Source organism: Podarcis pityusensis (assembly GCF_964106645.2).
Source record: "Podarcis pityusensis genome assembly, chromosome: 14".
Classification (NCBI taxonomy): Eukaryota; Metazoa; Chordata; class Lepidosauria; order Squamata; family Lacertidae; genus Podarcis; species Podarcis pityusensis.
The window spans coordinates 49,563,347-49,582,165 of record NC_138039.1 but is presented as its reverse complement, the minus strand read 5'-3'; the positions used below and the strand labels follow the sequence as shown (position 1 = coordinate 49,582,165).

At 41.9% G+C, this 18,819-nt stretch overlaps 1 protein-coding gene across 5 annotated transcripts in view; it reads right to left on the bottom strand.

Moving 5' to 3' along the window:
• The window catches only part of VPS13C (vacuolar protein sorting 13 homolog C), a 106,061-nt gene that overhangs the window by 12,916 nt on the left and 74,326 nt on the right, over nt 1-18,819 (bottom strand). For all 5 annotated transcript variants that reach the window (XM_080980647.1, XM_080980643.1, XM_080980644.1 and 2 more), the window contains 17 exons: nt 18,614-18,735; nt 18,204-18,498; nt 16,610-16,999; nt 15,440-15,544; nt 14,590-14,754; nt 12,381-12,509; nt 11,072-11,205; nt 10,813-10,939; nt 10,184-10,419; nt 9,803-9,953; nt 7,853-7,993; nt 6,610-6,691; nt 6,455-6,524; nt 5,277-5,388; nt 3,183-3,296; nt 812-951; nt 285-366 (listed from right to left, as the gene is read on the bottom strand). In XM_080980647.1, coding sequence (XP_080836773.1) covers nt 285-366; nt 812-951; nt 3,183-3,296; nt 5,277-5,388; nt 6,455-6,524; nt 6,610-6,691; nt 7,853-7,993; nt 9,803-9,953; nt 10,184-10,419; nt 10,813-10,939; nt 11,072-11,205; nt 12,381-12,509; nt 14,590-14,754; nt 15,440-15,544; nt 16,610-16,999; nt 18,204-18,498; nt 18,614-18,735 — 2,595 coding nt within the window. The remainder of the gene's footprint in view (nt 1-284; nt 367-811; nt 952-3,182; nt 3,297-5,276; nt 5,389-6,454; nt 6,525-6,609; nt 6,692-7,852; nt 7,994-9,802; nt 9,954-10,183; nt 10,420-10,812; nt 10,940-11,071; nt 11,206-12,380; nt 12,510-14,589; nt 14,755-15,439; nt 15,545-16,609; nt 17,000-18,203; nt 18,499-18,613; nt 18,736-18,819) is intronic.

The following is an 18,819-nucleotide window of genomic DNA, read 5'->3' as shown; positions in this document are numbered from 1 at the left end:
ATGGATGAGAATCCATGCACGTCAAAAACAAACAATATTTAATGGTAGCTTAACAGCAGTACTATAGTGTGGGGGGGTGGGTAGGAGGGGGGGTGCACACACACACACAATGCAAAGAGTATGTCATTGCTTAGGAACTACAATTTCACACTGCAATATTAATGCCTCCTGAGCAAAGAGAGTTGAGCTTCAGGCCTTATGAATGCATGTGGAAATGATGTGCTAAATCCAAAGTTCAGTTAGAAATACAGCAGAGAAAATGATGCAGAGGGCAAACAACTTACTTGATCTCTGTAATGCCCGATGACTTTCCACATTAATTCATCTCTTTTGTAAAACTGATACTTGATTTCAAAGAAAGCAAGCCTGAAAAGAAGCATCAAATCAGCATCTGAAGAATGATGTTTTCCCTTTGCTGAGAATGTCTAAAACTTCTAAATACTTACAGTGTATTTTCTTCTCGTACATCATTTCATCTATAGAATAACCCTGTAAAGCTGATTGGCGTTATCCCCATGTAAAAAATGCGGAGCTGGAGTTAAGAGAATGCAAGCTGCCTATGGCAGCAAATTCAAGCCTGAGATGTGACTGAGCAGGCAACATCACAGCAGGTTCTCTTAGCCTCTTTTATGAGTATCCATTCTCCATTCATACAGCCCTCTTTCTGTGGTTACCCAATACTGTTCTAATAAGTTTCCAGAAGCATGAACAAGTGTAGTGACAGGGTGGTTAAAAATAATTAGTACTGCAAATGCCTAACAAGAACCCAGAAAGAGAATTTAAGAGATAAACACTTGCTTCATCCACTTACTTGAATATTAGATCATCTACATCTGTAAGAGTAGCCCCAATGCTCTTCAGTAGTAGATTCACAGAATGGATCGCTATCATTTCTCCTCTGCCCTTATCAGATGCTTCCCCACCAGAGCCCAAAGAAAGGCTCAAATGCAACTAACAAGATAGAAGTGGATATGAATTAACATTTTGGGTACCTGCTTGTCAAGTTTTACTAAATATATAGACATATGGAAGTGGCAAACATGTAGAACTTTGAAAAATGCTTCAGAAAAAAAAGATACTAGATCTGTGACGATGTTTGTGACAACATTTTTAAGTGCTCAGTTATATTGCTAATCATTCTGTCAATCATGCTTTCTTTTCAGAAAAGAGTGTTCACAGTATACAAGAAATGTTTTATATTAAATTAGACCCACAGTTAATTTTCAGCTTGAGCTGCCTTCTAGATATGATGAGATAAAAAGGAGGCATTTCTATGTAAATTTAGAACATTTTGAATACTCTAAATAGTCTTTATATACATAATTGACAGACGGAAAATTTGAAATCCTCTTTATTTCTTTTGCTTATCTCTCTCTTTTTTATGATTTCTAGGTCCTGTCCTCTATTCTGGGTTAATGAGGATACAAGAAGGTGATGGATGGCTCATAGATTTGTGTGGCAAGGCATCCCCCCTCCTCTTCGGTTCCTCCCAATACCAAGAATAAGACGCACTGCATTTTTGGGTGAAATCAGGCTGCAACTTTAATGCCAGCAGATATAAGAGGATTGGCATTGGGTAGATCCCATCCCTTCCGGTCCACCTGCTGGAAGATCTTGCATTTTGGGATCAACTGGAAAGGAGGGAGTCCCTGACCTACATCAAAGGGCAACTCCCCCACTGGATTGCACCTGGGGGCTGCTGTGGCCCCTCGCCCCCACCCGGGCATCCGAAAAGAAGCATCTCCCCTGGATCCCTTTAACGGGAAAGCCCATTTCAGGGGAGGGGGTCAGGCCTCTCCTCCAACCAAAACTAGACCTATCTAATGCTTAAAGCACCAAAGGTGTGGCAATTGCTACGAAGATTGCAAAAACCAGAGGGCTGGAGCCAATTTGCCAACTGAAAAAATTCCAGCCTGGCCCCAAATATGGGAACCAGCTATGCCATAGTGGGAGGGTGGGAGATCCCAAAAATATGGCTGGAGAACAAACCACATGCCTACATAATATACTGGAGCCTGCCCCCTGGTGGGTCCCATGCTCGGTTGTGATTTGCTGATTAGGCAAATGGGACTTCCTTTGCTGCCTGGGAAACAGTCCCTAGGACTTCCCACTTTGGATCCTGGCGTGAGGGGGAATGCCAGCCCGCAATGGCACCCACCAGAGAGGATGAGCGGACATTTCATTTTCACCTGATAAAAATAAACTGCTCTAGTCTGACTGGGAACGATTAAACGTGCTTTGACCTATCAGTTGTGGGCACTTCATTTTTGTTTGGGGGGGGGGCTGAGCCAAGTGGAGCAGAAAGGAGCAATGCACACTGGAAAGACAAATGGAAGACAAGATTGTGCTATGCACCTATGCCTATAGTCAAATACTTAAGCTACAGTACTGTATCAACTTCCTGACAAGAAAGCCCCATTGACTTTTGAGTAAATAGGATTCTGCTTAGTGTCATGGGTGCTGGTCATAAGAAAGACCCTAAGCAGGAACATTTTAAAGATATTCCCTCTACAGGTAAAGCATGCAAAGTATTTGCAGAGTGACTAAAGAGATGCATGGCTTTGTTGCAAGAATGAGTCAAAAGTATAAATAATATCGTAGTCCTAAATTAATATGGTTTAGTGGGCAAGTTTGCACCATAGGTTAAGAAACTTAAGAAGTAGCATCAGTGAGAAACATGATTTAAGCCAGCCTTTTCTCTTCACTGATTTAAATAAATAAATAAACCCAAAAACATCACTATCACTTAAGGCAGGTTCCACATATTACTTTGAAGGAACCCAAGAGAATTTTTCTTCCATCTACTTAGCTAGTTAATGAAGAGATAAATTAAAATTTGTTACAGATGGAAACACAGCAAGACTGCACCCAAGATGCGGTGCCATCCTCTCCCTACTGAGCAAGCTGTGAGGCTGCAAATCTGTGAAATGAGAATGGCGATAATAAGCACAAGCTTCAGTGAGGACTGTTCCGTCAGGCGGTGCCCATTGAACACAATATTTACACTACTGTTAGTCAGCAAATGTACAAAATAACAAATATCGCGGTCATGTGACTTGAGTACATATTGCAGTATCACTTTATCCAATACCATTTTATTCTTAACCTTACCCTAATATTACATAATTAAATATAACAATCTTGATTTTTGTGTTGCCAAGCCACAGTCCTTTCAAACATACCTTCAGAGGAGAAATATGGAAGTGCTCAAAGAAGCTGAGGGTGGATATATCAGTCAAGGATGACTCCATCAACTGTGTGTTAAGAGCATCAATATCCTTTTGTATCAACTTTGTCTGTTAAAATAGCAATAATTTTAATTGAAATCCTCAATTAGGTTCAGACTTGAACAGTAGGCGCTACACAAACTGATGAAACATTTCTATATTTGGGGTGCCTCGAGACTCTGTCCTCCCCCCCCCCCGTATGAAACTGCTGGGAGGTATGAATCAGGGGGTTTGAGCTGGGTGTTCCCCAGTATGCGGCTGATGCCCAGCTCTACCTCTTGTTTAAATCAGAACCAGTGAAGGTGGTGAATGTCCTGTGTGAGTGGTTCTGTCTGGAGGTAGTTGGGGGTGGATGGTGGCTAACGGACCGAGATTGAATCCAACAAGACAGAAGTACTGTTTAAGGGGGGCAGGTGTGGGGGATTCGCTGGTCCTGAATGAGGTAACTGTGCCCTTAAAGGATCAGGTGAACAGCCTGGGAGTCATTTTGGACTCACAGCAGTCCCTGGAGGCACAAGTCACTTCTGTGTCCAGGGCAGCTGTCTACCAGCTCCATCTGGTACGTATGCTGAGACCCTATCTGCCTGCGGACTGTCTCGCCAGAGTGGTGCATGCTCTAGTTATCTCCCGCTTGGACTACTGCAATGCGCTCTACGTGGGGCTACCTTTGAAGATGACTTAGAAACTACAACTAACCCAGAACACAGCTGCCAGACTATGTAACACCAGTCCTGAAAGACCTACATTGGCTCCCAGTACGTTTCCAAGCACAATTCAAAGTGCTGGTGCTGACCTTGAAAGCCCTAAATGGCCTTGGTGTCTCCATCCCAATCATTCAGCCCAGACACTGAGATCCAGCTCCAAGGGCCTTCTGCTGGTTCCCTCACTGGAAGAAGTGTCGTTACAATGAACCAAGGAGAGGCCCTTCGCAGTAGTTGTGCCCGCCCATCAGACGTCAAGGAAATAATCAACTATCTTACTTTTAGAAGGCATCAGAAGGCAGTCCTGTTCAGGGAAGTTTTTAATGTTTGATGCTGTATTGTGTTTTAATTTGCTGGAAGCTGCCCTGAGTGGCTGGGGTAACCCAGTCAGATGGGCAGCATATTATTATATTATATTATATTATATTATATTATATTATATTATATTATATTAATTATATTATATGCTTGCCTTGATACAATTTGTTCTCATTTCAAGTAACATTACCTATCACAGGAAATTACAGTATTTGTTCCAATTACCTCCTTTAAAAAACTGCCTTCTACGCATTTTTCAATACACTGGTTTGAAAATATTATTTTGATGAAAATTCAGCAAGTAGAAGCTCAACTCTCTGCAATAATTAAAAAATTGCAGCCCCATTCGAACATCATTATTACTTTTAATATTTATTAAATTTATGGCCTGCCCGTCTGCTGGACTGCTCAGTTGGTTAGAGCATGGTGCTGATAATGCCAGGGTTGCAGGTTCGATCCCCGTAAGGGACAGCTGCATAGTCCTGCATTGCAGGGGGTTGGACTAGATGATCCTCAGAATCCCTTCCAACTCTATGATTCTATGGAAGCATTCTCTATACCCTTAGGAGCCCAGGATGGCATCATGGTAAACAACAGTTAATCGTTTACTGTGACCAGAACTTTCAGGGCTGTTTGTCACATTATCATAGCAACAGGCCACCCATATGCCAAATCCATGACACACCAAGATCAGCTTGTAAGAACAGTTTTCTGGGACAGCACTTAAAAGCCACAGGCAACTTTTGGAAATCTGATGCCTAGTAAACTCATCCCAAACTTGTTTTGTGTACTAACACTATACACAAAACAGAGTTTCCAGAAATTGCTAAAAATATTACACAGTTGTCCAGATCTTGTTTAGTTATATTCCCCCCCATGTTGCTAATTACTGTCTTGAAAATAAATAATTTTCTCTAGTCATTTCTATGGTCAGATCTAGCATTAGTATTCTTCTGTGCTTTCATAGACTGGCATGTTTTAAAAAACAGATTTTCAGCTCAACATATGAGATGTCCCAAGCAGACCTTACCCTTTGTTTTTCAGCTTCTGGGTCTGTAGATGGAGTGAAGAGTCCAATAACAGCTCCTAAGAATCCCTGATCTATTTTCAAAGCCATTTCCTGGATTAGAACCATGAAATACCTGAGGAAAAGGAAAATACAAGTAACTGACAACACAGCTTCCGTGAGGCCAACTGCCCTTTTTGTGGTTAATATTTAATTTCAAAGCAAGTGAAATACTGGACCATTTCTGCTTATGCAGCTACCTGTGATGCACCTGCAATGCCAGAGTTCCTTGAAGACTAAACAATAAAGTGGTGGAAAACAGGCTTGTGGTTGGCTCCTCTCAACAGATTTGGCCCAAACCCACAGATGGTCCATGCCACACCATATACCATTTCATTCAAAGTACTTTTATTGAAACCATTTCACAGTCCCAATGAAGGTGGACAAACTAAAATATTTTATTAAGCAATTCCAGTTTAAATGATCTGTGGGTTTGACTGTATATGCAGAAAGCTTCTACCCTCAATTAAAGCTAAATGTTTTGAGCCATTCTAGTCCTCTAGAGGAAATTTTGCATGTGGGAAATATATTTTTTGAAACATGAAATCACTCTAGTTCAGAGGTGGGGAACTAGCTGTGGCCAGCTGGCCTAATCCTGGGCTCCTCCTATCCTCGTGGGCCTGTCAGTCACCTGGCATCACTATGACAACAGGTGATCCATTTTTCCTTTATAGCACAGCGAATCCAAGCCATGTGAGACTTGAATTTACTGCTCATCAGCTGATAGGCAGGGACTTGGAAACCAGCTTTGAGTTCTCCACTGATAATTTTGTAGCACAGAGGATCCCAACAGGCTTGCTCTCACCGCCAATCAGCTAACCAGTAGTGACAGCAAACCTCCACTGCCAATGAACAATAGGAAGCATGCTTTCAGGCTCCCAGTTTTGCATGGGCATTTGCATCTCTTCCTGCCCCAGACCTGCCCCTCAGATGTGACATCAGGTGTGAAGCAGGTGGGCACGGTTTGGGGGAAGGGGTCTTGCAGGCCAAGCTGGACCTACTTAAGACTGTGGGCCAGAGGTTTCCAACCCCTGCTCTAGCTTAATTTGGTCCTTTCTCCGATCCTTAAGAATTAAGAATTTATTTAGGAGTAAGATTCACATGGCTTATGTTTCAAAAACCTTTAAGTATATTTTACTTACTTGAACTGCAACACTTTACTGTACTCATTAAATCTAATGATGATACTAACATCAATGAATGGCCGTGGTTCTAAGGAAAAATGAGAGGTGAAATGAATACCTGTTTCATAAGTGGCTGATTCTTGCTGCATCTAGAATGTTAAAAATATTATTACCTGAATCCAATGCGATGGATTTTGGAGGAGCTACAGGATGAAATACAACAGGGAACATTGAACCAGGCAACTGGTTATCGACCTTCAAGGGAGTAACAAACCAATATATAAGAAGCCAATATATGATAAACATTAATCAAGACTATTATTTTAGCAGAGTACAGGCAGATTTAATCCTATGTTGGGCTACTGCACATCTAAGCAAAATCATGTAAAGCCAGAGCACCCCCTAGAAAACTGTAAAAAACCCCACAAAAATCAGCAAATCCATCCAACTTCCTCCACAACTCTCTCCGGCCTCCTCTGATCTCTCTCCAACCTCTTGGAAATCCCTTATGGATTTTTGCGCAAGAAGGAAAAGGCTGTGATATCTGAGTTTGAAGACAGGTTTGTGGAAAGCAGAAAAGTTGTGTGTTTTTGCGGAATAAAATTTGGCATAAATTTTAAAAACTATTAGAAAATAGGAAGTCTTTTCCTTTTCTTAATTTACTTTTAGTTTTTATATTAAAAATGCTTGATATTTGATGCTGACTATATTGTTTTTTCTTATTTTCTCAAGCTTTTAGAAATATAGCTTTTTTAAAAAAAAAACCTCTCTGCAACCTCCTCCACTCTCTCCACACTACGACTCTCCAAACACACTCTAATACTCTTCCAATGGCTGTTGTGATTGTCTGTCACTCTTTCCTGCTCTCCCACCCTATTTTTTCTCCCCACTCTGCATTTATTTATTTTCTGACAATCCGCATGACGCTGCAATCGTGTAAGTCACATCAACATAAAATGCAATCTACCTGTAATCATACATTGTCTACTCAGAAATGTGCCCCATTAAGTTCAATGGGGCTTACTCCCGGGTAAGTGGGCAGAGGATTTCAAGCTCCTTTAGCTTAGCTACACAAAATAAAGCAAAGTCAGCACCTACAAAATCTTATCTTTGCTAAATAAATAAAAAATTAAGAAATAAGATTATTTTTGCAGGGTTTTGGCTCTTAATTTTTACAAAATGTACAGAATGTTTTGTGCTTAAACGAAGTATAGTTTTAAAATTCTTGTGAATAATTAACTAAACGACAAATCATTTAGTGACCCACAGTCTTTCCAAGAACAAATGTGGTTCCAGAGAACCGTTATACAGTGCATGACTACCATCTTTAAGATTCCAGTTTCTTTGACCAGAGTTACTTCTATCCCTCATAACACCAAGGTTTTCTTAAAAAATAAATAAATCAAAGATTTGTACCTGAAGCCAGTATAACTGGGCCCGTAAGCTTTGTTGGTGAGGTGACTGTTTGAATTCAATCTGTATACCAGATAAGAAATCTCGCTTTATGCTACATTTGATTGGAAGGCGCATTTCCATTGGCATCTTGTTGAAGTTAACCTGAAAAACACGCATATACATTTAACCCCTGTTCTTTACAACCCCTCTATTTCACGCTGGTGGGATGGAGAGGTATTTCGTACAGGATCCTAGATGCCTTTTTGGGATGGGTTTGGCCCAGTAAGAGCCCCTTTGAACAGCAGAGTGCTTCCATACCCTTATGCAGGGAAGGGCAGAACATTATTTCAGTGACCTTACAGACCACCAAATTGTTTGGGATAGGCAAGGACTGTTGTCACGTTCAAGGTGCTCGGCAGCTTTCAAAACTGTCACCAGCAGGTTAGTAGCAAACATGCTAGTTCCTAAGTTGTTTCTCATTCCCCTCCCCAAGCCCAACTGTGCAGCTTTCACCCAGGCCTGGGGCTTACACGTTCAAACTTAATAGCCTGCCTTGCCAGCAGCTGCTATTAATCTCATCCCTCTCTATCTCCTCTCTTTGGCAGTAAACCCAGCTCAAGCAAAGAAATATCATGTAGTTGGACCACTAAAAACTGTTGTCAGTTGCTGCCATTTTTGCCTAGGGATGCTAGTCAAGTGAAAGCATGGAAGACTTGCAGACTTGGCTGAGCACCAAACTCCAACTCCTCTAAGTTGCTCCTGACAAACCTATTCAGGCAAGAACAGCAAGGGTGGGCAGCAGCCATTAGGGGCTGCCCTGAGGAGTGCAGACCACTGAGGTGACAGAGGAAATATCCCTGGATCTCCCCTGCAATCTTTCCCAGGTTCATGATCTACTTAACCCAAGCCGACATGAGGGAAGACCTGGGTGGCAGAGGAGCATGGAGGGCAGCAGCTCCCAGAGGACACGGCAGATATTCCATTAGAAGTTTCTGGAATGCCTTCTGGGTGATTAAAAAAAGATATGGCAAGAAACCTTTCTTACACACTTGACTCACCAAATGGGAAAGTGACAGTGGATGGAGCAAGACATTGGTTCAGCTACCAAGGAGCTGGATAACACTGACAGGACAGTGGCAGCTGCCTTTCTACCTCAACAGGAGGCTCTCAAGGAGACGCCCCTTGTTTTGCTCATTAAGTCTCTTTGTCTCATGCTTTTCCCATAACTAGAGTCACTTGGCTACGCCATGCTGAACAGTGTTACATTTGCCTTTGCTTGCTTGTCCATACTGTATCCAGTGGCGGAGGAAGCCGTTACAGCACCCAGAGCAGCAGGGTGATTGGCGCGATCCTTGGGGGGGGGTCCAATCGCGGTGCAGCAGTGTGATCCTCCTGGCGGGGGCCGATCACAGCGCGGTGGTGCGATCCTCCCGGCAGGGCCAATCACGGCATGGCAGTGTGATCCTCCTGGCAGGAGCTGATCGTGGCATGATGGTGCGATCCTCCAGGCAGGGCCAATCACAGCACGGTGGCGTGATCTTCCCGGTGGGGGCGGATTGCGGCGCGGCGGCAAGATCCACCCAGGGAGGATTTTGTCTCCCCCGCCGGGATGGCACCAGGGGCGTACCGCACCCCCCACGCACCCCCCTTCCTACAACCCTGACTGTATCTCCTCTATTTGGTTTGCTGTGCTCAGATACCTTGTGTTTCTCTGCATACACATGCAGGATAGTTCTTAAGCATTATGGCTTCCTAGGTCTATATACAAGAAAGTAAGGAGCAATGGTGCCAGTCTGCATTCTCAAAATTATCTGATAGGGATTCAGAGATCAGCTTTTTGTTGAGTTGTTCAAAGCCTCGACATTCTCCACCCATATAAGGCAACTAACATTTATGAACAGAAGACTTTTGCAAAATGTCTTATTGTGCTCAGTAGCATAAATGCAACATGTACGTGATACCGCAGCATACCTCAAAATTGTGGTCTATTTTAATCCAATCAGAAGCCTCCGCACCTCGCACAGAAATATGTTTCTGATATGCCTGTTCCAAGAGGCGTATTTGCTTTTGGTTAAATGGCTTCCACCTCTGCTTTGGTTTTAATTCCCAGACAATGCCTGAACTGAAAAATAAATACATTGGTGATTAAATTAAACCCTTATTTTTTAAAAAGTAAAAACAATCCACAGCACTGTATTTTAACTAATCCAAATTTCTTAAGCTTTACATGGTTGAAGGAGCAGTGCTTAGACAAATATTTGTTTTAGGAAAATGAGAACCGATTTTGCTCTGATTTTCAAAACAGGACTTCTGTGAATTAACAGGCAGCCAGCTATTATTTATGAACAGTACCTGGTGATTCCTATGTAAGAAATTTCCTGTTTGTTTTCATTGTTGACTAGTGAAAGCCCAACACTGTGAAGAGCAACATTTATTTCTTGATCCGGTTGCTCCATCTCCTCTGCTTGCCGGGCTTTAGAAACCAAGGCAACATCATCTGTGAAAAGCAGCACCCTTTGGCGTCCATCCAAGAAAGAGACCCAATGTATCTGGGTATTGGAGTTGTAAGGAAACTGACCACACTCATCCTGGATTGGCAGGAAGGAAAAGAAGAGGCTGTATAACACAAAATGAAGCTACTAATGTAACACTGGGCACACTTTTGTCATTTTTAAAGCAAAATTAATTTGTATTAGCTTGTAGCAAGTGCAAGCAATGCAAACAAAATGAGCACTGCTGTGTTGTGTTATGAATGGTATGTGAAGTGCAAGCCTTCTACAAGCTGGGGTTGTCTACATAATTACATTGACTTTAAAATTTCAAAGTTAAAGAAGAAACAGAATTGTCGTAATATATTGAAAGGTACCAATGATGCATAGAAGTGCAGAAACAGTTTTGAGTTGAGGGGCATTATTGATTGTTATAGAAATGGTTTCCCATGGAGTTCAGACTTGACCAATTTTTCTTTCGACACCAAATACCTTAAGAAGATCATGTTCTCCGGAGTTTTGTGCATACACCCAAGTTAATTTTCTTATTCCAGTGGGATCTGCCCAGGCAAACAGCCTCATTCCCCTTGGCTTCAGTTCCATCTCTTCCTGTAAACCACTGCATGGATAAAATAGAAACACAATGTTAGTTATGGATGAACAAAAGTGCAACTGAATTCAGATTAAAAATATTATACATCCTATAGCAAAGCACCTCTCTCAAAAGATGGAAGAAAGCTCTTTCACATACCTCTGCTTGTATTTAAGAGAAGCCCATGGAGTATGATTTATGATCAAAGCAGGTGCCGCTCCCTCATGATAATCTGAGAAGTTAATAACTGTAGAATGATCAGACACGTTCACGTCTACCAGGATCCCTGAGCTCTGTTGAAAATAAAATACAGTAGTACCTTGGGTTAAGTACTTAATTCGTTCCGGAGGTCCGTACTTAACCTGAAGCACCACTTTAGCTAATGGGGCCTCCTGCTGCCACTGCGCCGCCGGAGCACGATTTCTGTTCTCATCCTGAAGCAAAGTTCTTAACCTGAAGCACTATTTCTGGGTTAACAGAGTCTGTAACCTGAAGCGTATGTAACCTGAAGTGTATGTAACCTGAGGTACCATTGTAAATGGATACGGTACTAAAAGCTATGGCTTGATATCCACATAGCCTAATTCAAGCTTCACCGTACCTTTTAGAGTTTATACTTCTAGCAAGTAGTTCACAGTAGCAACAAACAGCTGCTGGTCAACCAGACAAATCTAGCTCTTACAATGGGGCTCACACGAGAGTCCAGATGAGGTAACCCAAAATGAATGGAGTGTGAGAGTTCTGTCTCTTCCCTTCTCAAAGCTGCTAGCAGCTTCTTGCCAGTAATCCAAGCTGGAAGCTACACATCTAATGCATCCAATTTTACCTTTACCACATTTGATCCAGCAACCAATATTATTCCTGCTCCTGGGAATAACCAGAAACCACGCAGCACCAATGGCTATATTTAACCTCCCTTTTTACTAGCTAACCATAACATCATGGCTGCTTTATCCAAAGGAACCTGAGATTTACAGAACAGGCCCTGAACATGGATCTTGTAGCTTCAGGAAATTAAACTGTGTGGATATGAAGAGTGGGGTCTTCTCAGTAATAGCATTATAGCTTCAAACACATTATGCAGGAAAGCCCACCAAGGTACCAATTTTAAGTCACTTGTGAAAACATTTGTTCTTGTAAACGTTTAGATAGCACCGGGTGGGAGGATCTATTACTTCTGCAGTCTTTAAGCATTTAGATCAGTCTTGCATTTTAAAATCTTTACGTGGTAGCCATGTGATAAGGAATTTTATGAAATGCAGTGGGCTGCTAGAAGAGAGACAAAGCTCTCTGTGCCTCCTGTCACTCCAACCCTGATCCCCAGCAGACCAGTAAAAATAGTTTCAAGCTAGTAGCTTTTGTGCGTTTATTTGCAAGTTTGGTTTATATGTCTTTTTAAAAACAAATATTGTTCATGACCATGTTTTAAAGTAAGCACAACAGGGAATAAAAAATGCCATATTCTCACCAGTTCTTCTAGACTCAACAGAGTCCCATTGTCCTGTCTGCTGAAAAAGAATGGTTTGGTCACACGGTCACAGCCAATCACTCTGATGCACAGTTTTCCAGACAAATTTTCTGGCCAGAATGGAAGACACTAGTGGGCAAAATAAAAAGAGTTTCTGCTTAAAATTGGCAATATATCCAATATATAATATATATATCCAATATATCCATCTAAAACAGAAGTACACCAAACATTTTAAAGGATCCATTACTGATGAGATTTGCAACCAGTGTTAGAAACTGAGATATGAAAGCTAGGAGCTAAATGGCACCTTATACCCAGGTTATGGGCACAATAATGGAATGTCTAGGCATACTTTTTTAATAACAAAAATACAAAGCTGAATATGAATGAACTGCAGCTAAAATATTATGTTCATTTTTTACATGGTCTACTCCTTCCCCTGCCCACCCCCTAATATTCTTCCTTTTATTTTTGTTTTTATTTTAACAAAGGAATAATAATAAATAAATAAATAAATAAATAATAACAAATATGTGCACCCCACCCCCAAGACCCTTCCATTGTAACTATCCATTTTAACAGCCTCGGCCCAGTATACCTGAAGGAGCGTGTCCACCCCCATTGTTCTGCCCGGACACTGAGGTCCAGCGTTGAGGGCCTTCTGGTGGTTCCCTCAAGGCAAGAAGCTAAGCTACAGGGAACCAGGCAGAGGGCCTTGTCGGTAGTGGCGCCCGCCCTGTGGAATGCCCTCCCATGAGATGTCAGAGATAAACAACTACTTGACATTTAGAAGACATCTGAAGGCAGCCCTGTTTAGGGAAGCTTTTAATGTGTGACATTTTAATGTATTTTTAATCTTTGTTGGAAGCCGCCCACAGTGGCTGGGGAAACCCAGCCAGGTGGGCAGGGTACAAATAAATTATTATTATTATTATTATTATTATTATTATTATTATTATTATTATCCAACCTCCCAAAATTTCAACACCTCTTGCAATGGTTTGATCCATTTCCATTCTAACAGTAGAAATTCCACAAATACCTTCCATATCTGCTCAAAATCCCACACCTCTTTATATCATTCTTCCATTTTATATTCACCTTGCCCCTTCCACTTCCTAACTATAATAATTTGTGTAGCTATCAATAAATTTGTGAGCAAGTCCTTCATAGCCTGCAAACCTTCCATCCCATCATAAATTGAGAAGAATGCTACCTCTGGATTTTCGGTCACCTTTAGCCCAGTGATTTCTGTTATCTCCTTAAACACCATTTGCCAAAAAATTGTGCATATTTACACCCCCACCACATGTGAACATAAGTCCCAGTTTCCTGGCATCCCCTCCAACATTACACCGAATATTCCTTATTTGATTTAATCTAACTGGTGTTAAATACCATACTAACTTACTAACTTATAATATATTTTATCCTTATAAACAAGATTTTCAAAGTGTGTTTCTCCCGTATTTCTCCCGAGCTTTGACTACTTTTCCTTAATTTCCCTCTTTAATTTGTTAACATTCTCTTGTTCTAAGTTTTCTAAAGTTCTTGTTGTATTTATTCCCAAGTACTTTATTACATTTCTTAATTTTATATCTTTTTTCCTTCAAAAATTTCCCTTTTTCCTCTTCATCATAGTTAAATATCACAAGCTCTTATTTAGACCAGTTAATTCGCAACCCTGTTGTTTCCCCTTTTTCAAATGTGCCTCTATTACCCCCCTAATATTCTTAAGTCTCTTCTCCGGTCTTCAGAGTAGCTGTAAGTGTGGAAGGAGAAAAAGGTCCTCCTTTCCTTCTACTCTGCAGTTTTAATCTGAAATCTTAGGTACAGTACTGCACCCAGAGATCAGAAACAGCTCGTGCTAATGAAATTCCATGTCACAAAATGCAATGGGAGTTTTGAACACTGTTTGCAACATAAATAGATCGTGATAGTTCCATGTTACAGCACAGTATTAAGATTGTCACAGACAGGAATTGTTCACCTTATTATATCAAAGAGTAAAAATTATTATTCCTGAACAGAAGAGTGAAATCCTGGTAGGTAGGATATGTTGCTCATTTATCTGTTGCCATTTTCTTATGGTCCAAGCAAGACTCCTTTTAGGTCTAGAGGCTCTAGCATTCAGATCAAATAAAATCAAATGTGCTTTGGAAATTTTCAGTGATGTGAAAGTGAGAAACACTGCTTTAAAAATTACCTCTGAAGATGAGAAATAACTCCATTTATTAGTAGGAAGTGAACCATCAGCTCCCACTTCTCCCACTTCCAGCTCAAAAGATGTTTTATTTGCTATGGTGTAGAATGGAGTCAAAGTAACTATCCGAGTGAGATTGAAACTGCTCATTTTAATGCTAACGCCAACCTGCAAAAATGATATTTTTAAAAATACTAATATAAGCACCATACAGTGTTTAAAAAACTTTTTCCCTTCCCTGACTGCTCAGCTCTTCAGGTTTAAATGAGAGGCAAGGAACAAATGTAGATTACTTATCTAAAAAGTGAAGAAGCCATCTAGTTGCTCATTTGGGTTTGAGAACAATCTGATGATGGTGCTCAAGGGCTCAAGAGTTTAACTGCAAGGAATATCTCTCTAGCTCACTTACAGCGCACACACATAGAAACACTCCTTTGTTCCTCATAAGCACACTGTGGCTGTGTAAACTGAAATTATAAAGATCAGAATGTGATGGCTTTTGCCTGCATTTCCTAGCACATAAGTAATATAAACCAGCCTAGAGAAGGAAAGTTCACTATTGTTGTGGTCTTCTACTGCCACATGGTCTATAAAGGCTTGGTTTGGGTGGTCTTTTAATCCCTGTCAACTTCCTTTCCAAGATGTAACATCACTCTCTGCTTTTGGACAGGCATCATAGTCTGTGCTATGTTCCATATATCAAACTGCACAGAGGACACCAAGGAGAGCAAAAGAAGTATCAGAAAGATGGCCTCGTGCACCCTAAATTATTACTGAAATTCAAGATGGATTTTGTTCTATGCATCTGGCATGAACAGTAATTAGTATAAGAAGTACAGAACCCAGATATTACCAGAAAATCCATAAGGTTAGCTGGGCACTTTACACATCCGTAACTTCCTACTGTATCCAGAGAGAAACTATTAGACCACGTGCTAGTGGAGATGCTTAACTGGATCTACATCAGGAGGAGAGGAAAAAAACCATATTATTAGATGCCAAAATCAGAGGACACTCATCTCCTTCACAGGCTTTGTGATGATTTAATGGCTATTCCAGGGATCACAGGAAAACAAACATGCTTCATGTGCAGAGACAACGCACTTGGGAAGCCTTTCATTTCTGGCTTCCTTGTCCCCACTCGCCCCAGTCCTCCCTCTCAGCTGTAACATGTACATATCCCATCCCCCTTCTAGATTACTCAGGACCTTGCCTCATACAGGTATCACACAGAGACAACTTTCACCTTCTCCCTTCAAAGAACCCCTTTTAATCCTCGCTACCCTTCCAATTCAAGCAGCACTCTCTCTCTCCCTCTAATGCATAGGGGGCTACCCACTTCCTTCATGTATGTGTCCCTTTACCAATTCTCTTGCCCCCACTCCACCCCTTGAAGAAGTCCCCTCACTCCCACCTCCTCCCAGCAGTCCCAGATTGGGTACCACACAGATCATCACTCTTGCCTGTCCTAGATTAACCTTCCTCCCTCCCCTCACTCCTCCAAATGCCCCCTTTAAGCCCAGTCACTTTCACATGCCCAACCCATAATTCCTCCAAATCAGGCCACAGAGCGTGTCTGGGTTGCAGGCCCTCGCCACCTGGGTGAAGCTGTCCCAGGGGTCATCGCCCACCAGTAGGCAATGGCCCCATGGCAGGACCTCAGATGCCGCCTCCTCACTGCTGCCATCTAATGGCACCTACTCCAGTAGCATATGCAGCTCCTCAACTGTCTCACTTCCCTTGGCACTGCTGATACTGAGGGTCACTTTCAGGGTGTGCTGCTGGAGCCCACTTCTCCTGGGAACTCCCCCCGGCTCCCGCCATGATAGCAACCTGCAACCTCCCTCAGCGAGAGCAGCTGCTGCGGGTAGTAGAATTTACCAGCTCTTGCTAAGCACCCCTCTTCACCCTCTTGGCTCCATTTCCTCTTGTAGCAGCAACTCTTGCAATAGCCAGGAAAGCCAGCACCCAAGTTAAGAAGCCTACCCCTTAAAGGCCAGTATATGTGAACTTGGCATCATACCTTATTTTTACTGAAAATGTTCCTTTTCTTGAAGGAGAACAAGATAATGTCCCTAAAATCCGCTGGGTGTTTTACATGCACATCTTCAGCACGGTACTGTAGAACACGGGAGGTTTTATTGATGATCCAGTAAGGACTGTACACAGACAGAACCATCCGGCTGCCAACTTTCCTAATGTGAATGTATATATCAACTGTTGTCGTGTCTGCAGAATTTGATGTGAAGCACACAGGAAAGAACTCTGGCAGCGAGTCACTGAGTCGAAAGTGTCCGTTCCAGTTTTTACCTTGATATTTTATCAGGACTAGTTCCATTATTTCACCACTGATTCTCGAATGAAGAACATCAGCAGTGCTCCCTTCTGGCAGTTCATGGGCCTCTGCTGTTCCCTAAAAGTAACCAGCAAAAATTATAGAATATTTTTTGGAAAATAGAGTATCTACACTCAAGGACATCTGCACATCTTTCTTATTATAAAGAAAAAAATGTAAGCAATATTGATCAGAAAACTGGCACAAGGACATCATAAGCCACAACCCATTTTTAACACAATTGAAAATGATGTAGAAAAGAAACAGCTTTAGGCATATTGCAATAAACACACAGTATTCTAATCATCTCAGCGTAAGACCCCAGGAGTCTATGACAACCTTCCCCAATCTGGTGCCCTCCAGCTGTTTTGGACAATTCTCATTTGCTTCTACTGGCACAGCTGTAATGGCTGGCACTAGCAGAAGTTGTAGTCCAATACATCTGGATGGCAGCAGGTGGGCAAACACTGGTCTATGACATAGTTGCAAGTCGTGCAGTAACCTTCTTCCTCCTTCTGTTCACCCACCCAGGTCCTGCTAGAAGAAACAGTAGCAAAATTGGGAATTTTTTAAAAAATGAGCCAGTTATACCTCCAAGTCTTCAGAACTGCAATAATCCAATCATATGCAAAAATCATAAGGCTGTTCACTTCACAGACAAAGACACACTTAATGCAAAGTGGTTTTAAAATTACAACAGGCAATTGGAATTAAGATTTATGAGCAAGGATTTTCAAGGCATACCAAACTTAAAATATGTTACACAAGACGGAAGCAACTCTATGAAGGATCAAATCATCCCTGGCATTTTCAAGTTACCGTATTTTTCGCCCTATAGGACGCACTTTTCCCCCTCCAAAAATGAAGGGGAAATCTGTGTGTGTCCTATGGGGCGAATACAGGCTTTCGCTGAAGCTTGGAGAGCGAGAGGGGTCAGTGCGCACCAACCCCTCTCGCTCTCCAGGCTTCAGGAAGCTATCAGCAAGCCTGGGGAGCCCGCGGAAGTTCCCGCAGGGCTCCCTAGGCTGCGGATAGCAGCCTGCCGCCCGGAGCGTTGGGCGCTCTGAAGCAGAGCGCCCTGTGCTTCGGGAAGATATCCTTTTCTCCTCTAAAAACTACGGTAGGAGCGTTTTTAAAAGCTCGGGCTTCCCCAGCGGATGGGGGGGAGAATAAATTTTTTTCCCTTTATTTCCCCCCCAAAAAATTAGGTGCGTCCTATGGGCCGGTGCGTCCTATAGGGTGAAAAATACAGTATGTTATATCCAGTCCTGAGATGGTATACCTCAAGCAGATATCGTAAAGAGTAGGGCAGAAGATTCCGCAAAGTGAGTGTTGGATAGAGATGAATAATGTAGGCTGGATCCCAGCTCTCCCCATGGGATGCAATGAAGTTTAACTCATCAGGCACAGCAGCAGTATTCACTATTAGAGGCAGAAAATTGACTTCAGTTGATGGACACTGTAGCATACACTTGACTTCGTTGCTCCTATGAAGCTCTTCTCTCCAGGATATGTAGGTTGTAGAAGGATTATACTGACCATCTAAGATCCCAGCTGGCTGAACAAATAGCTGACACCTAAGCTCAAGCACAAGAAGGGAAGGAGGGAGAAATCAAGTCCTTGTTAAATTTTGGGGTTCTTTATTAAAAAAGTAAAACTGCTTAAGAAATCTGAAACAAATGAAAAAAATACCTATATGAATCTAATGGAACATGGAATTCCTCTTCAGGCTTAGACACACCTATAGGCTCCAACAGTTTAACATTCTTAACAAATTTGTAAATTGTAAATGGGACAGAGAAGTGGTTCTTAATCTGAAATTAAAACACAGCATATTTTACCAGTATGTATAAAAAAAGTGGTAAGCAGCATTTGATAGCATTGTAAACAATAAAGGA